Source organism: Schistocerca americana, chromosome 2 (genome assembly GCF_021461395.2).
Source record: "Schistocerca americana isolate TAMUIC-IGC-003095 chromosome 2, iqSchAmer2.1, whole genome shotgun sequence".
Taxonomy (NCBI): Eukaryota; Metazoa; Arthropoda; class Insecta; order Orthoptera; family Acrididae; genus Schistocerca; species Schistocerca americana.
Window position 1 is genome coordinate 37,373,649 of NC_060120.1, and position 23,357 is coordinate 37,397,005.

Sequence of the window (23,357 nt, forward strand, 5' to 3'; positions counted from 1 at the left end):
AGCGGTACGTCAACAGTATTCTACGCCCCGTTTTGCTGCCCCTCATGGCACCCTCGGTTTACATTTCAGCAAGATAATGCCCACCCGCACACGGTGACAGTCTCTACTGCTTGTCTTCGTGCTCGTCAAACCCTACCTTGGCCAGCAAGGTCGCCGAATCGTTTCCCAGCTGAGAATGTTTGGAGCATTGTGGGCAGGGGCCTCCAACCAGGTCGGGATTTTGACAATCTAAAGCATCAATTGAACAGAATTTCGCACGATATCCCCCGGAATGACTTCCAGCAACTAAGTCAATCATTTTATGATAATGTAATCATTTGTTTGTCTGTACATGCACATCACATGTACCAATTTCCTTCCCATCCGGATAATTCCTTAGAGGTGCGTAGTTTTTTTGTCTTAGAGTGTACAAACAAAGACACGAACTGCGTTATGTTGGCTCTTTATTATCTTCACCTCCAGCAGGTAGCGACAGCGACCAGAGATGTTGCTCGTCGCTACGACAGATGCCGCCTCCAGCTGCCAGAGGTGGAACAGGTATGTAACGTGGGTCGCGCCTCTCGCATTGGTGCAAGGCTGTCCGAGCTGCCAGTAATTGCTTGTTCCGTGCTGTATGAAGTGCTGAGAATGTCGTAATACTAATGTGCGCACAAGAACTCTGTTTTGTTTCAGGACTCTCTGGTTTACGCTGTTGGTAAACTTGCAGCACGCAGCTTTGTTTACAGTTTACATTTTCGTACTGGAAGTGGTCACACAAGTGGTGACGAGGTGTTACTCTATCATCAAATCTCACTATGCGCCAATACTATGGATTCGAAGTTTCTTGAACTTTGGCAACTAAAGCTGTCACCACAGCAACAGCAACAACATTAGGAACAAGAAAAACTGCGAAAATAACAGTATGCTGCTATCCAATGATTCTGGTCCCAACAACTGAAGTATCAGTCGGCGGTCACAGTAACAACCCAGCACCGTTCGCCTGCTTTGACTACGCTTCGGAGAGCTGGGAGGTAAACCTTCGATTTTTTGAGCTGCTTTGTTTGCTTATAGCATTTGAGTTAGTCAACGTAGTGTTTGGTCTTTTCTTCTAGCAGTCGTCTCTGCGAAGTGGTGCAAAACTTGCGACCACTCTCTGACCATAGTGATTTATATTTCACTAAAGTATCCACTCTGGTAACAGAATACTATGGTCATTAGAAGCAGATTGTTGCAGTTAGACTACAGTTTAGTCGGTGTCCTACACAACAACACAGTCTTAAGCCAGATGGGCTCTAGCTTCTTCTACAGTTCCCTATGTTTCAGCTTTTGCACGCAAAAGGACATAACTTTTCTCTCGACCTCAATGCCCAATTCACTGCAAATATTTTACATTTTTATTTAATCTAAAAACTGTTTAAGCCTTTTACCGGCAAAGGCTGAAATTTGAAATTCGAAGTATGTCAATACTTCGGAATTCTCGAACTGTAAAGATGCCCTGTCCTACCTTCCCATTGGTTCCAGTGTAGATCTCATTCGCCAGGAAATGATTTTCATTGCGCTAGATCAGAAACTTTAAGAAATGCTGGGTGAACTCTTGCTGAAAGGAAGTATGTTGCCCCATTGTTTTCCAACGAGCCGGTTCTGTGGTACGTTTCGTCAGGAGTGGAGCGATATTAACCTTGGCCACTGACAACTGTCAATGCCGGACAGTCATCCCCCCTCGCACTTCTGCCGTGCAGCCCACAGGCGCTCCATGCTTCACATTGAGGGATAACAACACGAATGAAGACGTCAGCACAGCGGCACATATACTGTCGCAGTAGTGACGCTGCGACTGGACTTGTATGAAACTCCCGTTGTGACAGTTCACTAAACCAGATGGCCCCAGCACACCTTTTCTCTCGGTGGCCATTAGCAGACCACACACGAGAGTACACATTGATTTTTCTTGGGCATTTCAGGGAGCTATATGTCTGCTGGTGGTGAAAGGTCTCTCCAACATCCCCTTTATGGCATAGATGTCGTCAAAGTCCATCCATGCTATCATATGTACCCTCTCTACCTTTTATGCCATGAGGGAGTGACATGCAGACTTATGTCTCACAACAGTCCCCAGTTTACATCATCACAGTTTGAGGCCTCCTATCACCACACGGCATTGAGCACCTGACCACTGCCTCCTTGTGTCCAACCTCCAACACAGAGAGCGAGTGAACTGTAAGGACATTGAGAGCTCAAATGTATTAGGCTCTGCTGGCGACATTGAGCGAGGAAGCGTTCCACAGCTTCCTCTACGCACACTGGGACAGTCTTGCCAAAATGATGCCAGGGTGCAGACATCGAACCATGCTAGACCTGCCTCAACTGCAGCGAGCGCAGTTTAAGTGTAGGTCCGCCTACCTGCGGAGTGCTTGTTTCAGGGCGCACCCATTTGTACGGCACCTGGGGTGGACCCAGGAGGTCACTGCAAGCCACAGGGGCGTGAGCTGTTCGACGTCGCGGCCAGTTATGACGTCTTATGAGCTTCTCCACCAATACCAACTCGCACCGCAACCACGGCAGCACTGTCTCTCCGTTGCCACCTCCGACACTACGGCAAACACTCACCAAGCCACTTGCCATAACCCTGCGCCATACTCTCGCTGGTACACCCTGCATCCCTGTTACCCACTCCTAAATAGTCAAATGAATAAACCGCAGTCTGACAGCTGTTGAATGTGGACCCAGTCTTCTAGCTCCAGTTATACTAAACAACAATATGTCTCCATCATGGTGCCAAATTCACTGACCCGCAGTACCGGGCTATCAGAATTGGCCAGTCCAGACAAAGCTATACCGCTGACCCTCTTGGTGGAGAACTCAGTCGTGCCTCCGCTTCCATGCCGGCAACAGCACAAACTTGGCCATTGTCGGACCTACGTGCCGAGGGAGGAGGGATTTAGTATCCCCACCTATAGCGGCTATCGATAGTGACTCAGAGACGCTACACCTCGCTGTACACCCACTGCCTCCAGTTGCAAGAGGCGGAACTGGGGTGTCAGGTGGACTGCGTCTCCCGCACAGGTTCAGGCCGGCCCGAGACCAATAAGGACTTGTTCCATGCTGTATGAGGTGCTCAGTATCTCGTCATATCGTTATGCATATATGTATACAACGACCCTGCTGTGTTTCTGGACTCTCTGGTTTTCACCATTGATATATAATAACCGGAAGCTTACAACGACTCTTTCCCTGTTTAAGATTTAGATTTCCATGACGGGATTGGACAGAAAAGGATCAGATTTGGAAGTGACCAGAAAAAAGTGATTGTATTTAATACAAAAAAATGACGTATGTCAGGTTGTTCTAAGTTACTTTTGCAGTTTCTATGGCATATTTACTTGTTTAATAGTGTAAGTTACTGAGCCACGCCATCTCTTACCTACTGCGCGTTGCCCAGCAACTGCTTCGCGTGAGACTCCCGATAGGGCTCGTGGGCGACTTCCGAGCCTTTTACAGGTACACAGGGCTCACGGAAAGGGGTCTCTGTCTGGCAGTCAAGAAGGAAGGTTCCAGCTGGCAACAGGTGTGTAGAGTCCATTCCAAGCAGACAAGCTGAGTGGGCTCCTCCAAGGCAGTGCAAGCCTGAGTGCACAACGTCGGGTCGCACTGCGTGACCAACGGAAGGTGAAGCATTCACCGCCTGGAGCAGCCCCTGTTCGGAAACTTCCAAGAATGATTGCCTCCCGAAGTCGCGGGGTCCAAACGATACATATCGAACGCGCGATCCTCAATCGATCACGCGACTCTAGTGGCGGGCGTTATGATAAATTATTTGTGATCGTCATATTTATCTGTTTTCCGTCGTTCCCTTAGTTGCTCTGACTTACTCACCTCCGCGAATTAATGGCAAAAAGGGAACTGTTCCCATAGCGTACACACCACATGGACTTTCACATGACAACAACACCGACAACGAGTAACGTAAGTCGTCTCCTTCGTAGTTACAAGTATTTTTGTAACGCTCTTCTTTTGTCGTTGCTATAATGGCCACCGTTAAGATACTCATAACGTCCGCCACCAGAGTCGCGCGACTTCGAGAGGCAATCATTCTTGGAAGTTACCCTCCGTTCAATCAAAAGGATCTGAACATGCTGAGCACTTTTCAGAAAATTTCCTGTTGCCATGCGTCATGCGCTCCGGAGTCGAATTTATCACGCAGTCAGGGGGGACTACTCAAGAGGACGTCGCTATCAGGAGAAAGAAAACTGGCATTCTACGGATCGGACGGTGGAATGTCAGATCCTTTAATAGGGCAGGTAGGTTAGAAAATTTAAAAAGGGAAATGGATAGGTTAAAGTTAGATATAGCGGGAATTAGTGAAGTCCGGTGGCAGGAGGAACAAGACTTCTGGTCAGGTGAATACAGGGTTATAAATACAAAATCAAAGAGGATTAATGCAGGAGTAGGCTTAATAATGAATAAAAAATAGGAGTGCGGGTAAGCTACTACAAACAGCATAGTGGACGTATTATAGTGGCCAAGATAGACACGAAGCCCATGCCTACTACAATAGTACAAGTTTGTCTGCCAACTACCTCTGCAGATGACGAAGAAATTGAAGAAATGTATGGTGAGATAAAAGAAATTATTCAGGTAGTGAAGGGAGACGAAAATTTAATAGTCATGGGTGACTGGAATTCGACAGTAGGAAAAGGGAGAGAAGGAAACATAGTAGGTGAATATGGATTGGGGCTAAGAAATGAAAGAGGAAGCCGTCTGTTAGAATTTTGCACAGAGCATAACTTAATCATAGCTAACACTTGGTTCAAGAATCATAAAGGAGGTTGTATACATGGAAGAATCCTGGAGATACTAAAAGGTATCAGATAGATTATATAATGGCAAGACAGAGATTTAGGAACCAGGTTTTAAATTACAAGACATTTCCAGGGGCAGATGTGGACTCTGGCCACAATCTATTGGTTATGAACTGTAGATTACAACCGAAGAAATTGCAAAAAAGGTGGGAATTTAAGGAGATGGGACCTGAATAAACTGATTAAACCAGAGGTTGTACAGAGTTTGAGGGAGAGCATAAGGGAACAATTGACAGGAACGGGGGAAAGAAATACAGTAGAAGACGAATGGGTAGCTCTAAGGGATGAAGTAGTGAAGGCAGCAGAGGATCAGTTAGGTAAAAAGATGAGAGCTAGTAGAAATCCTTGGGTAACAGAAGTAATATTGAATTTAATTGATGAAAGGACAAAATATAAAAATGCAGTAAATGGACAGTGTCTTGAAAGGAGGATATCAGATGAACATCAACAAAAGCAAAACGAGGATAATGGAATGTAGTCTAAGTCGGGTGTTGATGAGGGAATTAGATTAGGAAATGAGACACTTAAAGTAGTAAAGGAGTTTTGCTATTTGGGGAGCAAAATAAGTGATGATGGACGAAGTAGAGAGGATATAAAATGTAGACTGGCAATGGGAAGGAAAGCGTTTCTGAAGAAGAGAAATTTGTTAACGTCGAGTATAGATTTAAGTGTCAGGAAGTCGTTTCTGAAGTATTTGTATGGAGTGTAGCCATGTATGGAAGTGAAACATGGACGATAAATAGTTTGGACAAGAAGAGAATAAAAGCTTTCGAAATGTGGTGCTACAGAAGAATATTGAAGATTAGATGGGTAGATCACGTAACTAATGAGGAGGTGTTGAATAGGATTGGGGAGAAGAGGAGTTTGTGGCACAACTTGATTAGAAGAAGGGATCGGTTGTTAGGACATGTCCTGAGGCATCAAGGGATCACAAATTTAGCATTGGAGGGCAGCGTGGAGGGTAAAAGTCGTAGAGGGAGACCAAGAGATGAATACACTAAGCAGATTCAGAAGGATGTAGGTTGCAGTAGGTACTGGGAGATGAAGGAGCTTGCACAGGATAGATTAGCATGGAGAGCTGCATCAAACCAGTCTCAGGACTGAAGACCACAACAACAACAGCAGTCTGGTTCAGTGTTGCTTGTTGGAACTTCAGTCCTTATTGGTCTCCAGTCGGTTTCTTACTTGGTGTTTGTTATTGGCGCCGGCAGACTTGAAAAGAGTCGATTATTTAATTGTTTGGTGTTAAACTGCATCCGCCCATTAATTTATTCTTGTTATCGTGGGTCACGAACATTATTGTCCGTATACTGAAATTGGCCATTTATTTGAGTATCGGGCTCTGTGGGGAGAATAGATCTGAGTGGCACAGCTGGTGTGAACTTGCTCGTTACGTGCGTCTACTTTTAAGATTTTTGTTATGTGAGTATTGTAACGTATCCTAGTAGACGCTGTACCCTTTGCTTGATTCTGTTCGATTATGGTTCCGTCATCGGCACCGTTTCTTGTACGTTTCAGCCTAGCTATATTACCCTTGAACCAGGTTTTACAGGACTTACTGTTGTTAGTTTGTTATTCAAGAGTTAATAACTATTAACGTTAGATAAAGGCATTATTGCTTAGTTTATTTTTGGGTTGAAGTTATTTGGTGGTATTGTGAAAGTTTATTGCCAAAATGTTTCTGGACGTGGACAAACGCAATCTGTAATCCTTTGAAATTCTGTAAAGCTGCCCGCTTCTGTGAACTGGTTATTGTGCGTTTGTTAAATGTGTTCTATTTATATGTTTTAACCAGTAACTGCGCTATTTGGCCCACATCCTGTAGAACGGAGCGTCCAGTATTGTGAAATGGTGCCGGGTTTGAGTCCTGCCTACACATGATTGAAAAAGGACGTTATTAGGACACCTGCTGGAATTTATGGTTGCATTGTAAACTTTTGGGCAATCATTTCTATGCTGTTACTTAATGAGTGAAGTGGTGGTTTATTTTAATGAATTTGTTATTGTTCCGATGATGATCAGTTGACCGTCTAGCCCTATCACTCCCCAAGCTCCAAGCGCTGGCCATTGCAGTTACTTACTTGACATTAGTATGTGTTAACGCGTTATACTTTTGAAGGTTCACCTTCTTGGCAGTCTAGTGAAAAATGGACGAGCAAGGGTGAAGACAATCAGTTCATTGTTTTCGTAACTGGCTCAGTGCACTATGTGTTCTAATAACTTCCTGTATTATCTACATCTACATCCAGACTCTGCAAGCCACCTGACGTGTGTGGCGAAGGGTACCTTGAGTACCTCTATAGGTTCTCCCTTCTATTCCAGTCTCGTACTGTTCGTGGAAAGAAAGATTCGCGGCATGCCTCTGTGTGGGCTCTAATCTTTCTGATTTTATCTTCATGGTCTCTTCGCGAGATATACGTAGGAGAGAGCAATATACTGCTTGACTCCTCGGTGAACGTATGTTCTCGAAACTTCAACAAAAACCCGTACCGGCTACTGAGCGTCTCTCCTGCAGAGTCTTCCACTGGAGTTTATCTATTATCTCCGAAACGCTTTCGCCATTACTAAACGATTCTGTAACGAAGCGCGCTGATCTCCGTTGGATCTTCTCTATCTCTTCTGTCAACCCTATCTGGTACGGATCCCACACCGGTGAGCAGTATTCAAGCAGTGTGCCAACAAGTATACTGTAACCTACTTCCTTTGTTTTCGGACTGCATTTCCTTAGGATTCTTCCAATGAATCTTAGTCTGGCATCTGCTTTACCAGCGATTAATTTTATATGGTCATTCCATTTTAGATCACACCTAATGCCTACTCACAGATAATTTATGGAATTAACTGCTTCCAATTTTATGGTTATTATCGTTATTATAATGGTGCTGCGTGAATCTCAAATCTATTTTATTCAATTATTCTTTAATTATAAAACTGGTATGCATAGTACAGCTTATTTTAGAAAATAATGTGGTGGATGAATTTGTAATGATAACGCTTTTAATACCTATTATCTCACCGGGAGAGACTTAAGATGACGTTAATGATGAATCGCCTGTGCCATTGGGGTGCATCATCCTCTGTGACCCGTTCCGTTCATTTAGTAGAAAGTGTCTTCCAGAAGAGTGCTCAACATGGTACCTTCGATACTACGCTGAGCGAGGAGGATAACCGGCTTATCGTTCCGAACCAGAAGCATCTTTCAGAATGTTCTAATTTCTGACGAGTGGAAAAGGATTCGTCTTGTTGACTGAATATTACAGAGCTTCTATGAAAGCGTTGTTTTAATGTCTGCGTAATCCAAAAACTGTGAAGATAATCAAAAATTGTTACCCACTTGGAACCTGGACAGAGTGACAGTGATCCCTAAAACGGATTTTCGAACAGGAAAGAGATGTACTTCGCAAATCTTTATTCTGACACAGTACTTTGAAGGCCGTTTCCGAAGTGTAAAACTACAGGTGTCATAGTCACCATCTTGACTGCTGCATACCATTCAGTCAGTCACCGCCGGCCGAAGTGGCCGTGCGGTTAAAGGCGCTGCAGTCTGGAACCGCAAGACCGCTACGGTCGCAGGTTCGAATCCTGCCTCGGGCATGGATGTTTGTGATGTCCTTAGGTTAGTTAGGTTTAACTAGTTCTAAGTTCTAGGGGACTAATGACCTCAGCAGTTGAGTCCCATAGTGCTCAGAGCCATTTGAACCAGTCAGTCACCGTGTACTGCTGCTCAGTGTGTACTCGATGACGAAACAATTCAAGCTGATTAAATTTCTTCGATGTCGCCTTGGGAACATAATATTTTTCATACAATTTCAATATCAGCGTCTGATGGAGAAACCATAAGAATGGCCTAACCTGAGGCAGTCCACTTGCACTGCCTGATCAAAAGTATCCGGACACCTGTTTGTGGGATCTACCCAACCTTCGCGTTTATGATGGCCTGAACTTTGCTGGGGAGGCTTTCAACGACGTGTCTGAATGTCTGTGGAGGCGTGGCAGCCCATTCTTCCTCAGTAGGGTTCTTCGCCAGGAGTTCGCCAAACCCAAACCCTTCTATCGGAGTGCCACAGGGTATGGCGTGATTCACCGCCCACCGCATTGTTCGACGATTCCTGTTCGTCAGGTCATAAGGATTGCCAGGTCTTTTTGTTTAGCTGTGGCTGTTCCTTCGCTCTTCCACTTCACAATCACATCATCAGAATCTGACTGATGGATTACATACTGAGATGACATCAGATGAATAGTCCGCTTTAGAAGGCACTGTTACTACTTTTCTGCTAACAACACAACACTGCAGCCTCCCGCGCGGGGTAGCCGCGTGGTCCGAGGCGCCTTGTCACGGTTCGCGCGGCTCCTCCCGTCGGAGGTTCGGGTCCTCCCTCGGGTGTGTGTGTGTGTGTGTGTGCTTTGTCCTTAGCGTAAGTTAGTTCAAGTTATATTAAGTAGTGCGTAAGCTTATGGACTGATGACCTCAGCAGTTTGGTCCTGTAAGACCTTACCACAAAAAATATAAACTCCGCGCCTCCTTTTGTATAGGTGTGCCGGCTCTAATGACTTCTCGTGATCAGTTCCGCATGACGTAATTTTGCATTACACAGGGGTGCTCGGATAATTTCAGTCAGATAGCGTTCACAAACAACCAGACCTTCACGGAATTTTATCTGAACTGAGGACTGCACAGAATGTTTTTGAACACTAGAATAATTTGTATCTGCTGCTCAGGAGGAATCAAGCACATTTAAATTGAACCCTGATGAGACCGCCGGCCGCGGTGGTCTCGCGGTTCTAGGCGCTCAGTCCGGAACCGCGCGACTGCTACGGTCGCAGGTTCGAATCCTGCCTCGGGCATGGATGTGTGTGATGTTCTTAGGTTAGTTAGGTTTAAGTAGTTCTAAGTTTTAGGGGACTGATGACCACAGATGTTAAGTCCCATAGTGCTCAGAGCCATTTTGAACCTGATAACACCAGTGTGTCTGTGCCTTCCGCGTAAAGAATAAGTGTGCGTCTAAAAACCTTCATATTGTCGGGGGAAAACATGGTTTTGGATCACTGTCCCACGAATAAGCAATGAAGTATAACTCTGGACCGGATTGTTACGCACCAGAAGGAATGTACGAACACGAAGTGTAATGTTTGTGCTAGTGTCAATATTCTTCGTAAACTTTCAGGTAACAACCAGGAAATAAAATCGTGGAAATTGTGGTACAAAACCAAAGTGGTTCAGTATAACGCTGCGGAATATACCTGTGCTTTCCGCTTCAAATCGTGCTATGCCGAACAGACCGGGGTACTGACCGTGTCTGCTTATTACAGTATGCTTCAGACCAACCAAGCCACTTCAAAGCACGTCTGACAAGTATGGAGGGGAGACGCAAGATGCCTACTGAGATTTTTTACCGGTTGTGTGGGTAACACACTGCCCAGCAGCGGTTGACATTCTGGACAACTTTCCTGAATTCTATACAAAATGTGCTCGTCCGAAAGATAATATTCAGCTCTGTGCACACAGGGGAGTTTCCACCTCATTCACTCACTGCATATATCCAGATGCTTCGAAACCTTCAATAAAGAAGCCACAAGGAATATTAGTCCTCGCGGAAATCGTTCAGCAGCTTGCGCTCTGTAGTAAGATGACGCAATTAAAACATAAAAAGTGGGGAATCTTCCGGGAATTTACTCGTTCCAAAGATGGGGTCGGACAGAAGCAGATGTCGGATGAGCCGACGAGTTGTCCAGAATGTCCAGTTAAGTGTATACTGGAGGTCTTGGTAGGTCGCCTATAAACCACCGTCGATTCGACGTCACGAAGAAACTAACGAGGAAAGCCAAGGATATCCCAAAACTCGTTAGTAACTGTATAGCACAAAGCTGGTGAACAGGTTTCATGAAACAGGGTTCGTATGTAAAAGATCTTTTAGAGACCTACTAAGAGGTGTTTGGGATGAAAAACCGCAACTCTCTGTTTCGTAGGTTCGTTGTCAGTTCTGAAGCTCACCACAACGATTTTCAGACGAGGATGATCAGTCTAATAATAGTATGCACCAGATCAAAGTGTCAATAACGAGCACCCACAGTAACTCCTATTGCGTGTTTTTAAGTGAACATTATACAGATAATCAACTAGATCGACCAAACAAGCATTTTTTCATGGAAGTAATTTATTCAGTGACTAACCATCGTATTTTCTGGGATGCCGACTGTCGGAACACACACCAGAAAGTCCTCGTCGACTTATTCGCTCATGTGAAGCCCACATGTCATGTCTGTTTCTTCTCTCCCACAACGGGAAAATGCAGGATGCCTCTTGCCTTAACGTACTGCAAGACAAATAATTTTCATACTTCCTGATCGGGAAGGCACTTCCCTACATGGTTTCTGTACGGACGTGTCCTTCCGGATAAAGCGGTAATGTAAGACAACACATAAACAAAAGGTTTCCCGAACATTTTATTGAACAGCGCGTCTCAGTAGAGTGGCCTATGAAGATCTCTCAACAACCTCCACTTTACGGAGAGCTGTGAAAGCCGAAGACTAAACTGTAACTTTAAAAATTTGTCACGTTTTGCCAGTAAACTTATGTCACTACAATATTTTTGATGGTGCAAGGAATGTCCAGTCAACGGCGAGAATCGCTCGTGTCCTTTTTCAAGGGAACTATCCTGGTCTTTGGCTTTAGAGAGTTAAGGAATCCAAGGAAATACTAGAATTTGTTGACCAACCGCGGATCGGAAAAGCCATCCTCCAGAGTACGAATCCACTGTGGTCACTGCGCCCCTTCTTTCGGTTTAAACGCTTTTGTAAGGCTGTAAAACATGTCATGAACTGTGTTTGTAAATGTCGACGAACAATTTGTTCCTCCGTTTTGTCTCTCTCGTCATCTACGGTTACGGGATAACCTGCGTTACTATCTTACTATTTCCTTGTGTTAGACTTGGCTAATACCCTAGAAAGCGTACTTAAAAGGCGACTTCCTCTTATAGCCCTGGTGGGTAATGTGTCGCTGTACACGTTGTCAATAAGTAATTCTTCTTATGCACAAAAATGGATTTTCACACACATGGACTGTAGGTATTTTTAGGAATATTAGATATTTATTGGTGATGACAACCAGACACATTATTATAAAATAAATAAATACTCAAATGTTATTAAATGATTAGCAGTGTATGCATTATGCATATATAAAGGTGGCTTGTACTTTTTGATTTAGTGCTTAAATGTTGCATGAGAAACACACAAAATGTAATGATACACAAATGGTAATTGATACATAAATATTACATTGATAAATTACTTCACTGTAAAAGGTATGAGGAAAATGTTAGTCTGACGAAATATTGAAGATGATGCACTTTGCCACTTGTCATAACCAACACACAGTTTTGTTACACTGGGTATTGTTTTCATCAGAGGTACTAAGATCTGTTAACCAGTGAGGATGGTATGAATTGTATTATGAAGCAAAACTGCCTTAAAGTGTCGATATATAAAAATTCATGGTACACGAGATGCAAAAAATGAAAAAAACCTCATATCTGCAATGAGGAGTATTGGAAGGAATGGACAAAATCTGTGTCTATAGGTGAGGTAAAGTACGTAATTTTTGGCTTCACACAAATCTCTCTACCCATTTAGAATAACTACTACGTTTTGGATATCTCGGATTGGTTTATTTCTAAACCCAATCACTGCTGTTGAAAAAGCTTATAGACAAACTGGAAGATATATAAACCTCTTTGGTGCTGATTACGGTTGTATGAAACGTACTGCAGCTTGACACCAACCCTCCAAGAAAAACGTTTGGCTACTTATTGATTAGTTACAGAAACAATATAAGGATATTCTCCAATAGTAGGGTTTATGATCTACCGTGAATCCACGGAAGTTTGTTAGACAGTGGGGATTTCTTTGAACATTCCCTTTTAACTTTCGGTGTATAGTACACCAGTGACATATGTTGTGGAAACAACTTACAGTACTGTTTCCGTACGTAAACTACATGTTATATTTTTTCGAAGGACTTTGAATGTTATAGTCTTACATTTTGTAACAGAAAGAGAAACACTGGATTGCATCACTGGTAGCTTGTACACGTATCAATTATTATCCGATGGAACAGTGGACAACACTTTCTTTCATATCAGTAGCAAAAATATACACAGAACGACAGGACAGCTACTGAACGGCATTCTAAGAGAAGTGTGGGCGCCATATTTAGCACCTTTTGCAACTGTTGCGTAATTTCTATTTTGTGAGGGTTGGTTATCGGTATGTAGGTCCATGAAGTTTGTGTTGTCAGAACTCAAATGAAAGGTTGATTTATGTTTTGGTGTCGCACTCCAGCTGTCGCAGTCAGAAAGATATTATTTACCCAACGCCTTATGATGAAACCACTCGACAAAATGTAAAGTCGTGTAGTAGTAATGCGGCAGAGAGATCGTGACGGACGGTCTTAGTCATCTGATCGAGAAAGGTTTGCTTCCTCGAGCGAATGGCACTTGTTCTTCGTTAAAGTCTGGAGTGGTATGTCTTATGAATAGCCGTTTGAGTACTGATGAATGGTACAGGTGCATCTTCTAGCATTGTCAATGGCGATGATGAAGAGAAGAAGGAGGAGGAGGAATGTAGAAGCGGAATATAGGTACTCATCACACAAGGTGCGACATAGGCCTGAATAAAGCCAGTGATAGAGAAAGCACAGAATTCTTTTCATTCCACTCGACGTTCACAAAAATTTGTCATCTGACTATGGACTTCGGTCCATAATGACCGCCTTCAGATCTGATTAAAACAGAGAAGCTTTGTAATATCCTAAAACGATGTGAACAACAGTGCCGTTCACATTATGATTCTTCCGGCAGTGTAGTGTGGTTTATACTACACTATTGTATTTTCAATGATGCCAAGCTAATTTTGCTTGTATCATTTGACCGTGCCACTTCGGCTTAATCGTATTAGAATAATATGGTGATATGGTAATGTGATAGTCTCATCAGATCTGAAGATGGTCATTCTGGACCAAAACCGACAATCTGACGACTATTTTTTGTGATCGTCGACTGGAATTAAAAATAAATAAATATATAGCCTACTGCTCTGGAATTGGACTGTGGTGGTAGCGTAGCTTAACATCCTAATTCTGTGACGTTACACCATCAGTAGTGTGATGTGCTCTCTGTTCATGAGACAGCGAGGAGACGTTTAGAATGTACCCTGGGCGGTGATGCATATTGTGGCGATGAGAAACTGTTCATCACATACTCTTCACCTTCTGCTATCCAGATACTTGATATAAAAGCTTCTTCTGTCCATCGTGCCGCTGAACTGAATGCTGTGGCACAAACATCTTCTAAGAAAAGAGGGTAAAATGACATTAGAAAAGCTAGACTTTTCGTATCAAAACAATGAGCATACAGCCCTGAAAACACCACTAATAGTTTGTCGGTAGACATTCCTTCCAAGTTGGTAATGAGTAAACAGTATACACCATGAGTAGCGTGATGTGCTCTCACTTCATGAGACACCGAGAAGATGTTTAGGAGTTACCATGGGCAGTGATGCATATTGTGGCGATGAGATACTGCACATCACCGACTCTTCACCGTGTGGCATCTAGATACATGATATGAGAAGTTCTTCTGTCCGTCGTGCCGCTGGACTGAATACTGTCGTACAAATACCCTCGGAAAGAAAGAGGGTAAAGTAACATTAGAAAAGCTAGACTTCTCGTATCAAAACATTCAGCATACAGCCCTGAAAACACCACTCAAAGCTTGTCGGTAGACATTCCTTCCAAGTTGGGTACTGAGTAAACAGTGTGCTATAAACCGATGTAGTGATCTGTAGTGAAATTCTAGGGACGCTTTCGTCTTTTACGCTCTGTGTTAGGGAAATCTCATTCTGAATGTTGCCCTGTTTTTAAAAGAAGGCAGACATTCGAGTTATTAACGCCGGTCCTTCTCGAACATACACGCTGAAAATGTAGTGGTTTTGTGTAAACGAAGCGATGAAATGAGAAGGTGGAGCTTCGAACTTTCACGGAAAGTCCTTGCGTCAGCTTCAACTGTGCGGGGCTGAGGCTGGTTTCTGTGAGTGAAATCACCGGGTAGCGCCTGTGGCTGACACTGTGGGCGCAGCGAGTACGGGTGTCGCGCCGCAGCCAGAGGGGATGGCGGTCAGTGTTTGTACGAGTAGCCAGCTGGCTGCAGCGGCTGGCGCGCTGCCCGCTACTGGAAGAGCAGGCCTCCACTACCGTAGTAGCCGCCGCTGGGCCCGCCGTACGACGGCCGCTGCTGCGACTGCTGCTGCTGCTGCTGCTGGGGCCGGGAAGCCTGCTGGCGCTGCACCGCGCAGCTCGTCCCGCGCACCAGGTCGTCGACCGGCGACGCCAGGATCCTGCGGGCAGCCAACCGAGGTGACTCTCACACACCGCACACACACATCTTACAATTACATTTTCCTCGAGCCATTTGAGTCTCATCTTCATCTATCATACTGATAGAATCTGAAGAAATGCATTAAAATTTGTGCCACGGCCGGGACTTGAACCCAGGTCTCCTTGCTCACTAAGCAGGAATGTTAATTACACTACTAGCCATTAAAATTGCTACACCAAGAAGAAATGCAGATGATAAACGGGTATTCATTGGACAAATATATTATACTAGAACTGACATGTGATTACATTTTCACGCAGTTTGGGTGCATAGATCCTGAGAAATCAGTACCCAGAACAATCAGCTCTGGCCGTAATAACGGCCTTGATACGCCTGGGCATTGAGGCAAACAGAGCTTGGATGGCGTGTACAGGTACACCTGCCCATGCGGCTTCAACAAGATACCACAGTTCATCAAGAGTAGTGACTGGCGTATTGTGACGAGCCAGCTGCTCGGCCACCATTGACCAGACGTTTTCAATTGGTGAGAGATCTGGAGAATGTACTGGCCAGGGCAGCAGTCGAACATTTTCTGTATCCAGAAAGGCCCGTACAGGACCTGCAACATGCGGTCGCGCATTATCCTGCTGAAATGTAGGGTTTCGCAGGGATCGAATGAAGGGTAGAGCTACGGGTCGTAACACATCTCAAATGTAACGTACACTGTTCAAAATATCGTCAATGCGAACAAGAGGTGATCGAGACATGTAACCAATGGCACCCCATACCATCACGCCGGGTGATACGCCAGTATGGCGATGACGAATACACGCTTCCAATGTGCGTTCACCGCGATGTCGCCAAACACGGATACGACCATCATGATACTGTGAACAGAACCTCGATTCATCCGAAAAAATGACGTTTTGCCATTCGTGCACCCAGGTTCGTCGTTGAGTACACCATCGCAGGCGCTCCTGTCTGCGATGCAACGTCAAGGGTAACCGCAGCCACGGTGTCCGACCTGACAGTGCATGCTGCTGCAAACGTCGTCGAAATGTTCGTGCAGATGGTTGTTGTCTTGCAAACTTCCCCATCTGTTGACTCAGGGATCGAGACGTGGCTGCACGATCCGTTACAGCCATGCGGATAAGATGCCTGTCATCTCGACTGCTAGCGATACGAGGTCGTTGGGATCCAGCACGGCTTTCCGTATTACCCTCCTGGACCCACCGATTCCATATTCTGCTAACAGTCATTGGATCTCGACCAACGCGAGCAGCAATGTAGCGATACGATAAACCGCAATCGCGATAGGCTACAAACAGACCTTTATCAAAGCCGGAAACGTGATGGTACGCATTTCTCCTCCTTACACGAGGCATGACAACAACGTTTCACCAGGCAACGCCGGTCAACTGCTGTTTGTGTACGAGAAATCGGTTGGAAACTTTCCTATGTCAGCACGTTGTAGGTGTCGCCACCGGCGCCAACTTTGTGTGAATGCTCTCATAACCTAATCATTTGCATATCACAGCATCTTCTTCCTATCGGCTAAATTTCGCGTCTGTAGCACGTCATCTTCGTGGTGTAGCAATTTTAATGACCATTAGTGTATTATTAGCAACACTGTGGCTAATATCGCTGCACGAACTACACAAGTCCAGCGCCCTCTGCAACACAAACTTCTATTCATATCTTCAGCTCATATTCTCCTTCTTGGATCGTCACTTGATAACAGCGACGATCTAAGAAGGGGGAAATAAGCTGAAAACACGAATTGAAGTTTGTGCTGGGGAGGGGGCAGGACTTTTGTAATCCATGCAGCAATGTTAGCGATAGTTCTGTCGTGGTGTGAAGTCTAGCGTTCATGCCTAGTAACCTATGGTGACATCCACATTTGTCACATATGACTCTACTTTTACAGTAAAGTGTAAAACACTGACTGACATTTAAACTGCAATAAAGTAAGAACTAGTGGCTAATTATCTTCCGATGAACTGAGCAGTTAACTTCTGGATGGCAGGCGGACATAAATATGAGAATGTAAACACCACACACAAATTCACTGAACTTAAGGTTTGCATTGCAGAAGACATGGAATGAATGAAAAATAAAAAGCACGATATTTTTTTAGCGACAATCTTAAAGAGACGCTAACAGAAAATTATGAAAATCACTGTCACGTATCCAAAATTAATGGGAGGACGTAAACACAGAGATGCAAGAATCCCATACACAATCACTGAACTCAGAAGACAAGAAACAAATGAAAACGGAAAAAGTGCGATTTTTTTAACAACAATATTAAGCCGAATCTTTCTGGAAGTTACGAAAAGCACTGTAATGCAAATAAAACAACATTCCATAGCATTCCTTATAGCTGGTACTGATGTCAGAACATGCCGATACTCTGATATGTCTCAAGTAACGGTGTTTCGGAAAGAATGACCTGATTTCAAAACTCCTTATTTATTGATAAAAGCATACTATAAACATGGGGTGGATTGCAAAATACCCACAAAATCTTAAAGTTTTATCTATTCTATTACAAATGCTTCATGTGCCCACCACCAGCAACATAAATAACATCTAGAGATTAGCTGAATTCGTCATAAACTTTACACTATGTATCTGCTTTTACAGCAGTTATGGTCGTTTTTATTCTGTTCTTCACCTCTTCTACCTCACGAGGTAAAAGAGGAGATGAACATACTTTCGTTCACATATTACCACAAGAAAAATTTGCATGGGGTCCTGCCTGACGATGTTGGAGGCCAAGAATGAAGGGCAGTATCTCGGGATCCCAAGCGGGCTATCCAGCGTCGAGGCAAAGTGTCATTGAGAGCCTGACGTACGTTGTTGGAAAATGAAGTCATAGGAGTCCTCCTGAAGTGAAAAAAACCAGTTCTTCAGCATTCGAAGGAAGGTCATTCCAGTCACTGTGTTTTCCTGTGCGAGGTCGATCTTCGCACAAGCATACTATCTCTTCAGATTGGCTATATCAACGACGAGTGTTTTCGCGCGCTGGCGGATCAGTGGCAAAACACCGACGAAAAGCGCACTGGACCGATCTCACTGACTCGCTTTTTGCAAACTGCAGCACACAAAACGTCTGCTGTTGAGCGGACGCCATCGTACTCTTGACTTAACGCAAAGATAGAAGACGCATTGATTGACATCTAACGGCGATTTTCTGAAACTTTAGGCCACACCCATTCAAACAATACACATTTTCTTACCAGAACGTCCCATGTTCCGTAATTCTTACTGTACAAATTCAGGTAATTCTTTTTGAAACACACTGTACTACGAAATTATCAAACCTTGGTGTCGATATCGATACTGTAGGTGTCGATAATTATTTGTGTCAATCATATCGGAACCTCTCTGCATCTCGCTCTCATGATACTTCTGACTTTCTGAGCTATGTTAGAGAACAGCTTACATTTTGCACCGCTCGCCAAGCGTTACGTTACATTAAACTTCCTCTTCAGTTCCGAAATTGATTCCTTGTACAGCATAATTTTAACAATTTTAAGATTTAATGTACTGGGTGATCGAAAAGTCAGTATAAATTTGAAAACTTAATAAACAACGGAATAATGTAGACAGAGAGGTAAAAATGACACAAATGCTTGGAATGACGTGGGGTTTTATTAGAACAAAAAAAAAGTGTTGCTAGACGCGTGAAAGATCTCTTGCGCGCGTCGTTTGGTGATGATCGTGTGCTCTGCTACCACTTTTGTCATGCTTGGCCTCCCAGGTCCCCAGACCTCAATCTGTGCGATTATTGGCTTTGGGGTTACCTGAAGTCGCAAGTGTATCGTGATCGAGCGACATCTCTAGGGATGCTGAAAGACAACATCCGACGCCAATGCCTCACCATAACTCCGGACATGCTTTACAGTGCTGTTCACAACATTATTCCTCGACTACAGCTATTGTTGAGGAATGATGGTGGACATATTGAGCATTTGCTGTAAAGAACACCATATGTGCTTTGTCTTACTTTGTTATGCTAATTATTGCTATTCTGATCAGATGAAGCGCCATCTGTCGGACGTTTTTCGAGCTTTTGTATTTTTTTGGTTCTAATAAAACCCCATGTCATTCCAAGCATGTTTGTCAATTTGTGCCTCTCTATCTACATTATTCCGTGATTTATTCAGTTTTCAAATTTATACTGACTTTTTGATCACCCGGTACTTTACGGTTGATTCACACCAGCCGAAACTTTTCCGCCCGAATTTTTCGCCTTGCCACGACTGGTGTCGGACAGTGAACTGCGCAGCCGATAGGCTCGCGTCAGCCACGCACGACAGAGGGTGACGTCACGACAGTAACGTCAGAGGTGCGCGCGTGCTGGAGAGATGCGCACGCACGCTGCCAGCTTTCGCCGCGGGCTGCCCTGAAGCAACGGCGGAATTCCCTCGCCCGCCGTCGCCCTTGGCGTGGCTCCTGCGAGGACGACGGACTCGTCCTCGGGGTCACCCAGGCCCATCTCTGCCCTCCCCCCCTCCCCCCACTCCGCGACTTACCGCCACATAATTGCGCGTTTTGTTGTTTTCGTCGACGAAACTGCTACTCGGACCTGAGATCAGCCACGCTGATTGCGTTTGCGTGCTAATCCCGAATCGTTACGGCATGTTTTTCCAGAAGAGGGCGTGCAGAAGCGTTAACACCCTCTCGGTGGAGAGATCACGAGAGCTGATTTAACCGAGCTTCGCGCAACAGAAGGTTTCATTTGGGTTTTAAAAATCGGCCTCCTGCACAGTACGACACTGGGTGAATCCCGATCCCACGGAGAATGTTAAAAAATATATCGGCTCAACCACTTATTTATAGTGTAAAACACTAAGACTGACGCGTTTCGGAAGTCAAGCTTCCATCATCAGAATAATAAAAAGTAAAAGAACCTGTTAAAACTCGCTAAAATGGAGCATGCACCAGGCACAATAAAATTAAAACATCGTGGCTACTTCCCTTGTTGCAGCCGTGTCTTCCCAGGTGCATCTCCACATAGTCGTCAAAATATAAAAAACTCTAAAGTGGTGTCGCCTATGGTGTTCAACATCTAACCACATGGCTTTCTCCTTTACCCTGGTAAACCACCCGTGCATCTTCGTTGATACCACACACCACGTAGCCAAACACGACACTGAAACGCGAGTGAGCTCACGTGCAAGTAAACAAGGAAGTCACAGAGATATCTATACAAACAGATATCGTATACATGTTCCAAGGACCTCATGAAATGATGGTATCCTCAAATTGCTAAAAATGTAGTTACTAAAAGAAACCAGTGAAATGTTTGAAAAAGTTATTTGTATCACCAGTTAGCTGTTCATTCAGTGTGTTCTGATTATCCATGCTATGTATCGTAATTTCCAGCTGTTCTAGTAGATCCAGCTTTTTGCCTTTGTCCTGTCTATGTAAAATAACGAGATACTGATCTATTCCCAACATGGGGTGTCCCGTTTCCCAAGTATGCGTGGCTACAGCTGACTTTTCGAAATTATTAAGCTGGAAAGCATCGCTATGTTCTTTGTAACGTACTTTAAAGGACCTACCAGTTTGGCCTACATAGCTTCCCTTGCACGTGTTACACTGAATTTTATAGACCCTAGCTCTCTCATATTTATCGCTTTCCTGCTGCAAATTATTTCTTAGTTTAAACCGCAGCGTATTATTGGTCTGAAAAGCGGTATCAACTTTAAAAGATTTGAAAATGTTAGCCACTTTTTGCGAAATAACACCGAAGTATGGAATTGTGACTCTCGTAATGTTATTTGCGGTATTCTTCCTTGCATTCGCGCGCTGTTTCTGTCGTATTAATTTATTGACAACGTTTTGGTGATATCCGTTAGCTCTGGCTAGTTGTTTCACGATGTTCAGATCAGTCATTCTGTCTTCTTCATTCATATGGACTCTAAAGGCTCTAGCTATCAAAGATGTAAAAGCAGAAAGTTTCTGGCTATTAGGATGGCAGGAATTATTTTGTATCAACACATCGGTTGTGGTTAGTTTCCTAAATATTTCGCGCGACTGCTACGGTCGCAGGTTCGAATCGTGCCTCGGGCATGGATGTGTGTGATGTCCTTAGGTTAGTTAGGTTTAAGTAGTTCTAAGTTCTAGGGGACTGATGACCACAGATGTTAAGTCCCGTAGTGCTCAGAGCCATTTGAACCTAAATATTTTAAAAACATGCCTACCATTTTGTTTCCTAAGGTCGAGAAATTGCAGTTCACCATTTTTCTCTTCTTCCACTGTGAATTCATTTTACCGTGTAACTCGTTAAATTTATTTACTATTTCTGCAACTTTTTTATTATTCTGATGATGGAAGCTTGACTTCCGAAACGCGTCAATCTTAGTGTTTTACACAATAATCAAGTGGTTGAGCCGATATATTTTTTAACATTGACATTCACAACCATGATCTCCCATCCAGTATGGATAAAATCAAAGCCCACGGAGAATATTTCGGACGTAATTCAGGGGCGGGAACGAAGTCTTTCGCGACGGCACTTATCTGTAAAGCATTCTCGGTTTTCTTGCCAGGCCAATTCGGGATAAAATCTCAAGCTTTCGACGATTACGTCCATCGTCATCGTTAGGAGCAACTGACTGTCTTCACTGTTGCTGTGGTAGCCTTTTTTATAGCCCATGGACGGCTTCTTATTGGTCGGCTTGAGAAGTGGAGAAATCGGCATTTGCAGAGCACAGCCTCACGAACAAACATAAAATATTGTTCGATGAAACAAAAATTCTGTCCCATGCCTCCACGCACTGGGATTCTGTTATTAAGGAGGCTGTTGAAATAAGAATGAGCGAAAAGAACTTTAGCCGCGATAGCGGATACCATCTGAGCTGTGCATGGAAACGAGCGCTTGATGCAGAGAAGCAGCAGAGACGTTCCTTCCAAGGTTTACGTTCCAACGGAAGCGGTCACAAGCCTTCTACGGGCTATAAAAAAGGCTACATCAGCAGTGAAGACAGTCAGTTGCTCCTGACGATGATGATGAAGGTAATCGTCGAAAGCTTGAGATTTTATCCCGAATTGACGCGACAAGAAAACCGAGAATGTTTTACATATGTTATGCAGGGGTATTTTACGAGTATTTTGCTGTAAGGCACCCGTTGACTCATGTGGCTCGTTACATAGAAGTGACGTACTTATTATACATTCGGTTTGTTACTATATTTAGCCTTGTTTCTTATGAAAATACCTGCACAACGTTGTAAGACCCTGTAATATGCAATCACAAAACGTACAATACGCAACACAGAGTAATGCAACAACCTTAAGACAGATGCAAAAGTATTTCTACGTTGTTGCCGTCGCTGTAGGTATAGCGTCGTTGTACTGCTATTCTCTTGCATTCAGTGAATCTATCCATATACGAGGTGCATAACGGCCAGCTCATCAATAATAAACTTAACCTTATTGATATGTATGACTATTGACCCACGACGAAAACTGCCCGAAAAACAAACCTGAGGCAGAAATGAGCAGTATTGAACGCAAGCTTGATGGCAAAGAGTATAGTAGGCATTATTGTCGACAATAACTGTCCTAAGAGACTATAACAAGTTTGTTTCCAAAGACGATACGCAGAACATACAGTAGACATTTGCACTGCTGTGCAGATATTTTTAGTGTAATATAGATAAATAGATAAATGGGGCAAGATATTAAACGAAACATACCGGAACATTCGGGAAATAACCCTCGATACTTTATTCGCGGAGATCCGGTTCTCCCTGAACATAATATCTGTATTTCGTTAGGTCGTACAGACAATGTTCATTGCCTCCATCCCTAACGGGTATTTATACATTTATTTCTGAAATTGTATTACAAATTTTACATGAATCAAACATTGTAATTTTACCTTAAACTAATACAAGTCATTTACTCGTATAATGATCATCATTTATACCTTAAGTTTACAGGGTGGAATTCATTTAACAGCACAGCACGAAAGCATTTAATCTACAAAGCAGTCGGACTTTTTTTTAACAAGTATTTTTAGCGAAATCTTTGCAAAAACATCGGCGCAGCCTAGGCTATAAGTTGGATTTGCCACATTTTCTCCTCATGCGTTGTGTACAGTTCTTTTGTGACCAGTTTTGTGTATCTT

General features: G+C 43.8%; 1 protein-coding gene across 1 annotated transcript in view; it reads right to left on the reverse strand.

Annotated features, from left to right (window-relative positions):
* Positions 1-11,904: 11,904 nt before the first annotated feature.
* The window catches only part of LOC124595391 (protein yellow-like), a 76,817-nt gene continuing 65,364 nt past the window's right edge, over positions 11,905-23,357 (reverse strand). Inside the window, exon 6 of the mRNA XM_047134114.1 lies at positions 11,905-15,230. Coding sequence (XP_046990070.1) covers positions 15,062-15,230 — 169 coding nt within the window. The 3' untranslated portion in view covers positions 11,905-15,061. The remainder of the gene's footprint in view (positions 15,231-23,357) is intronic.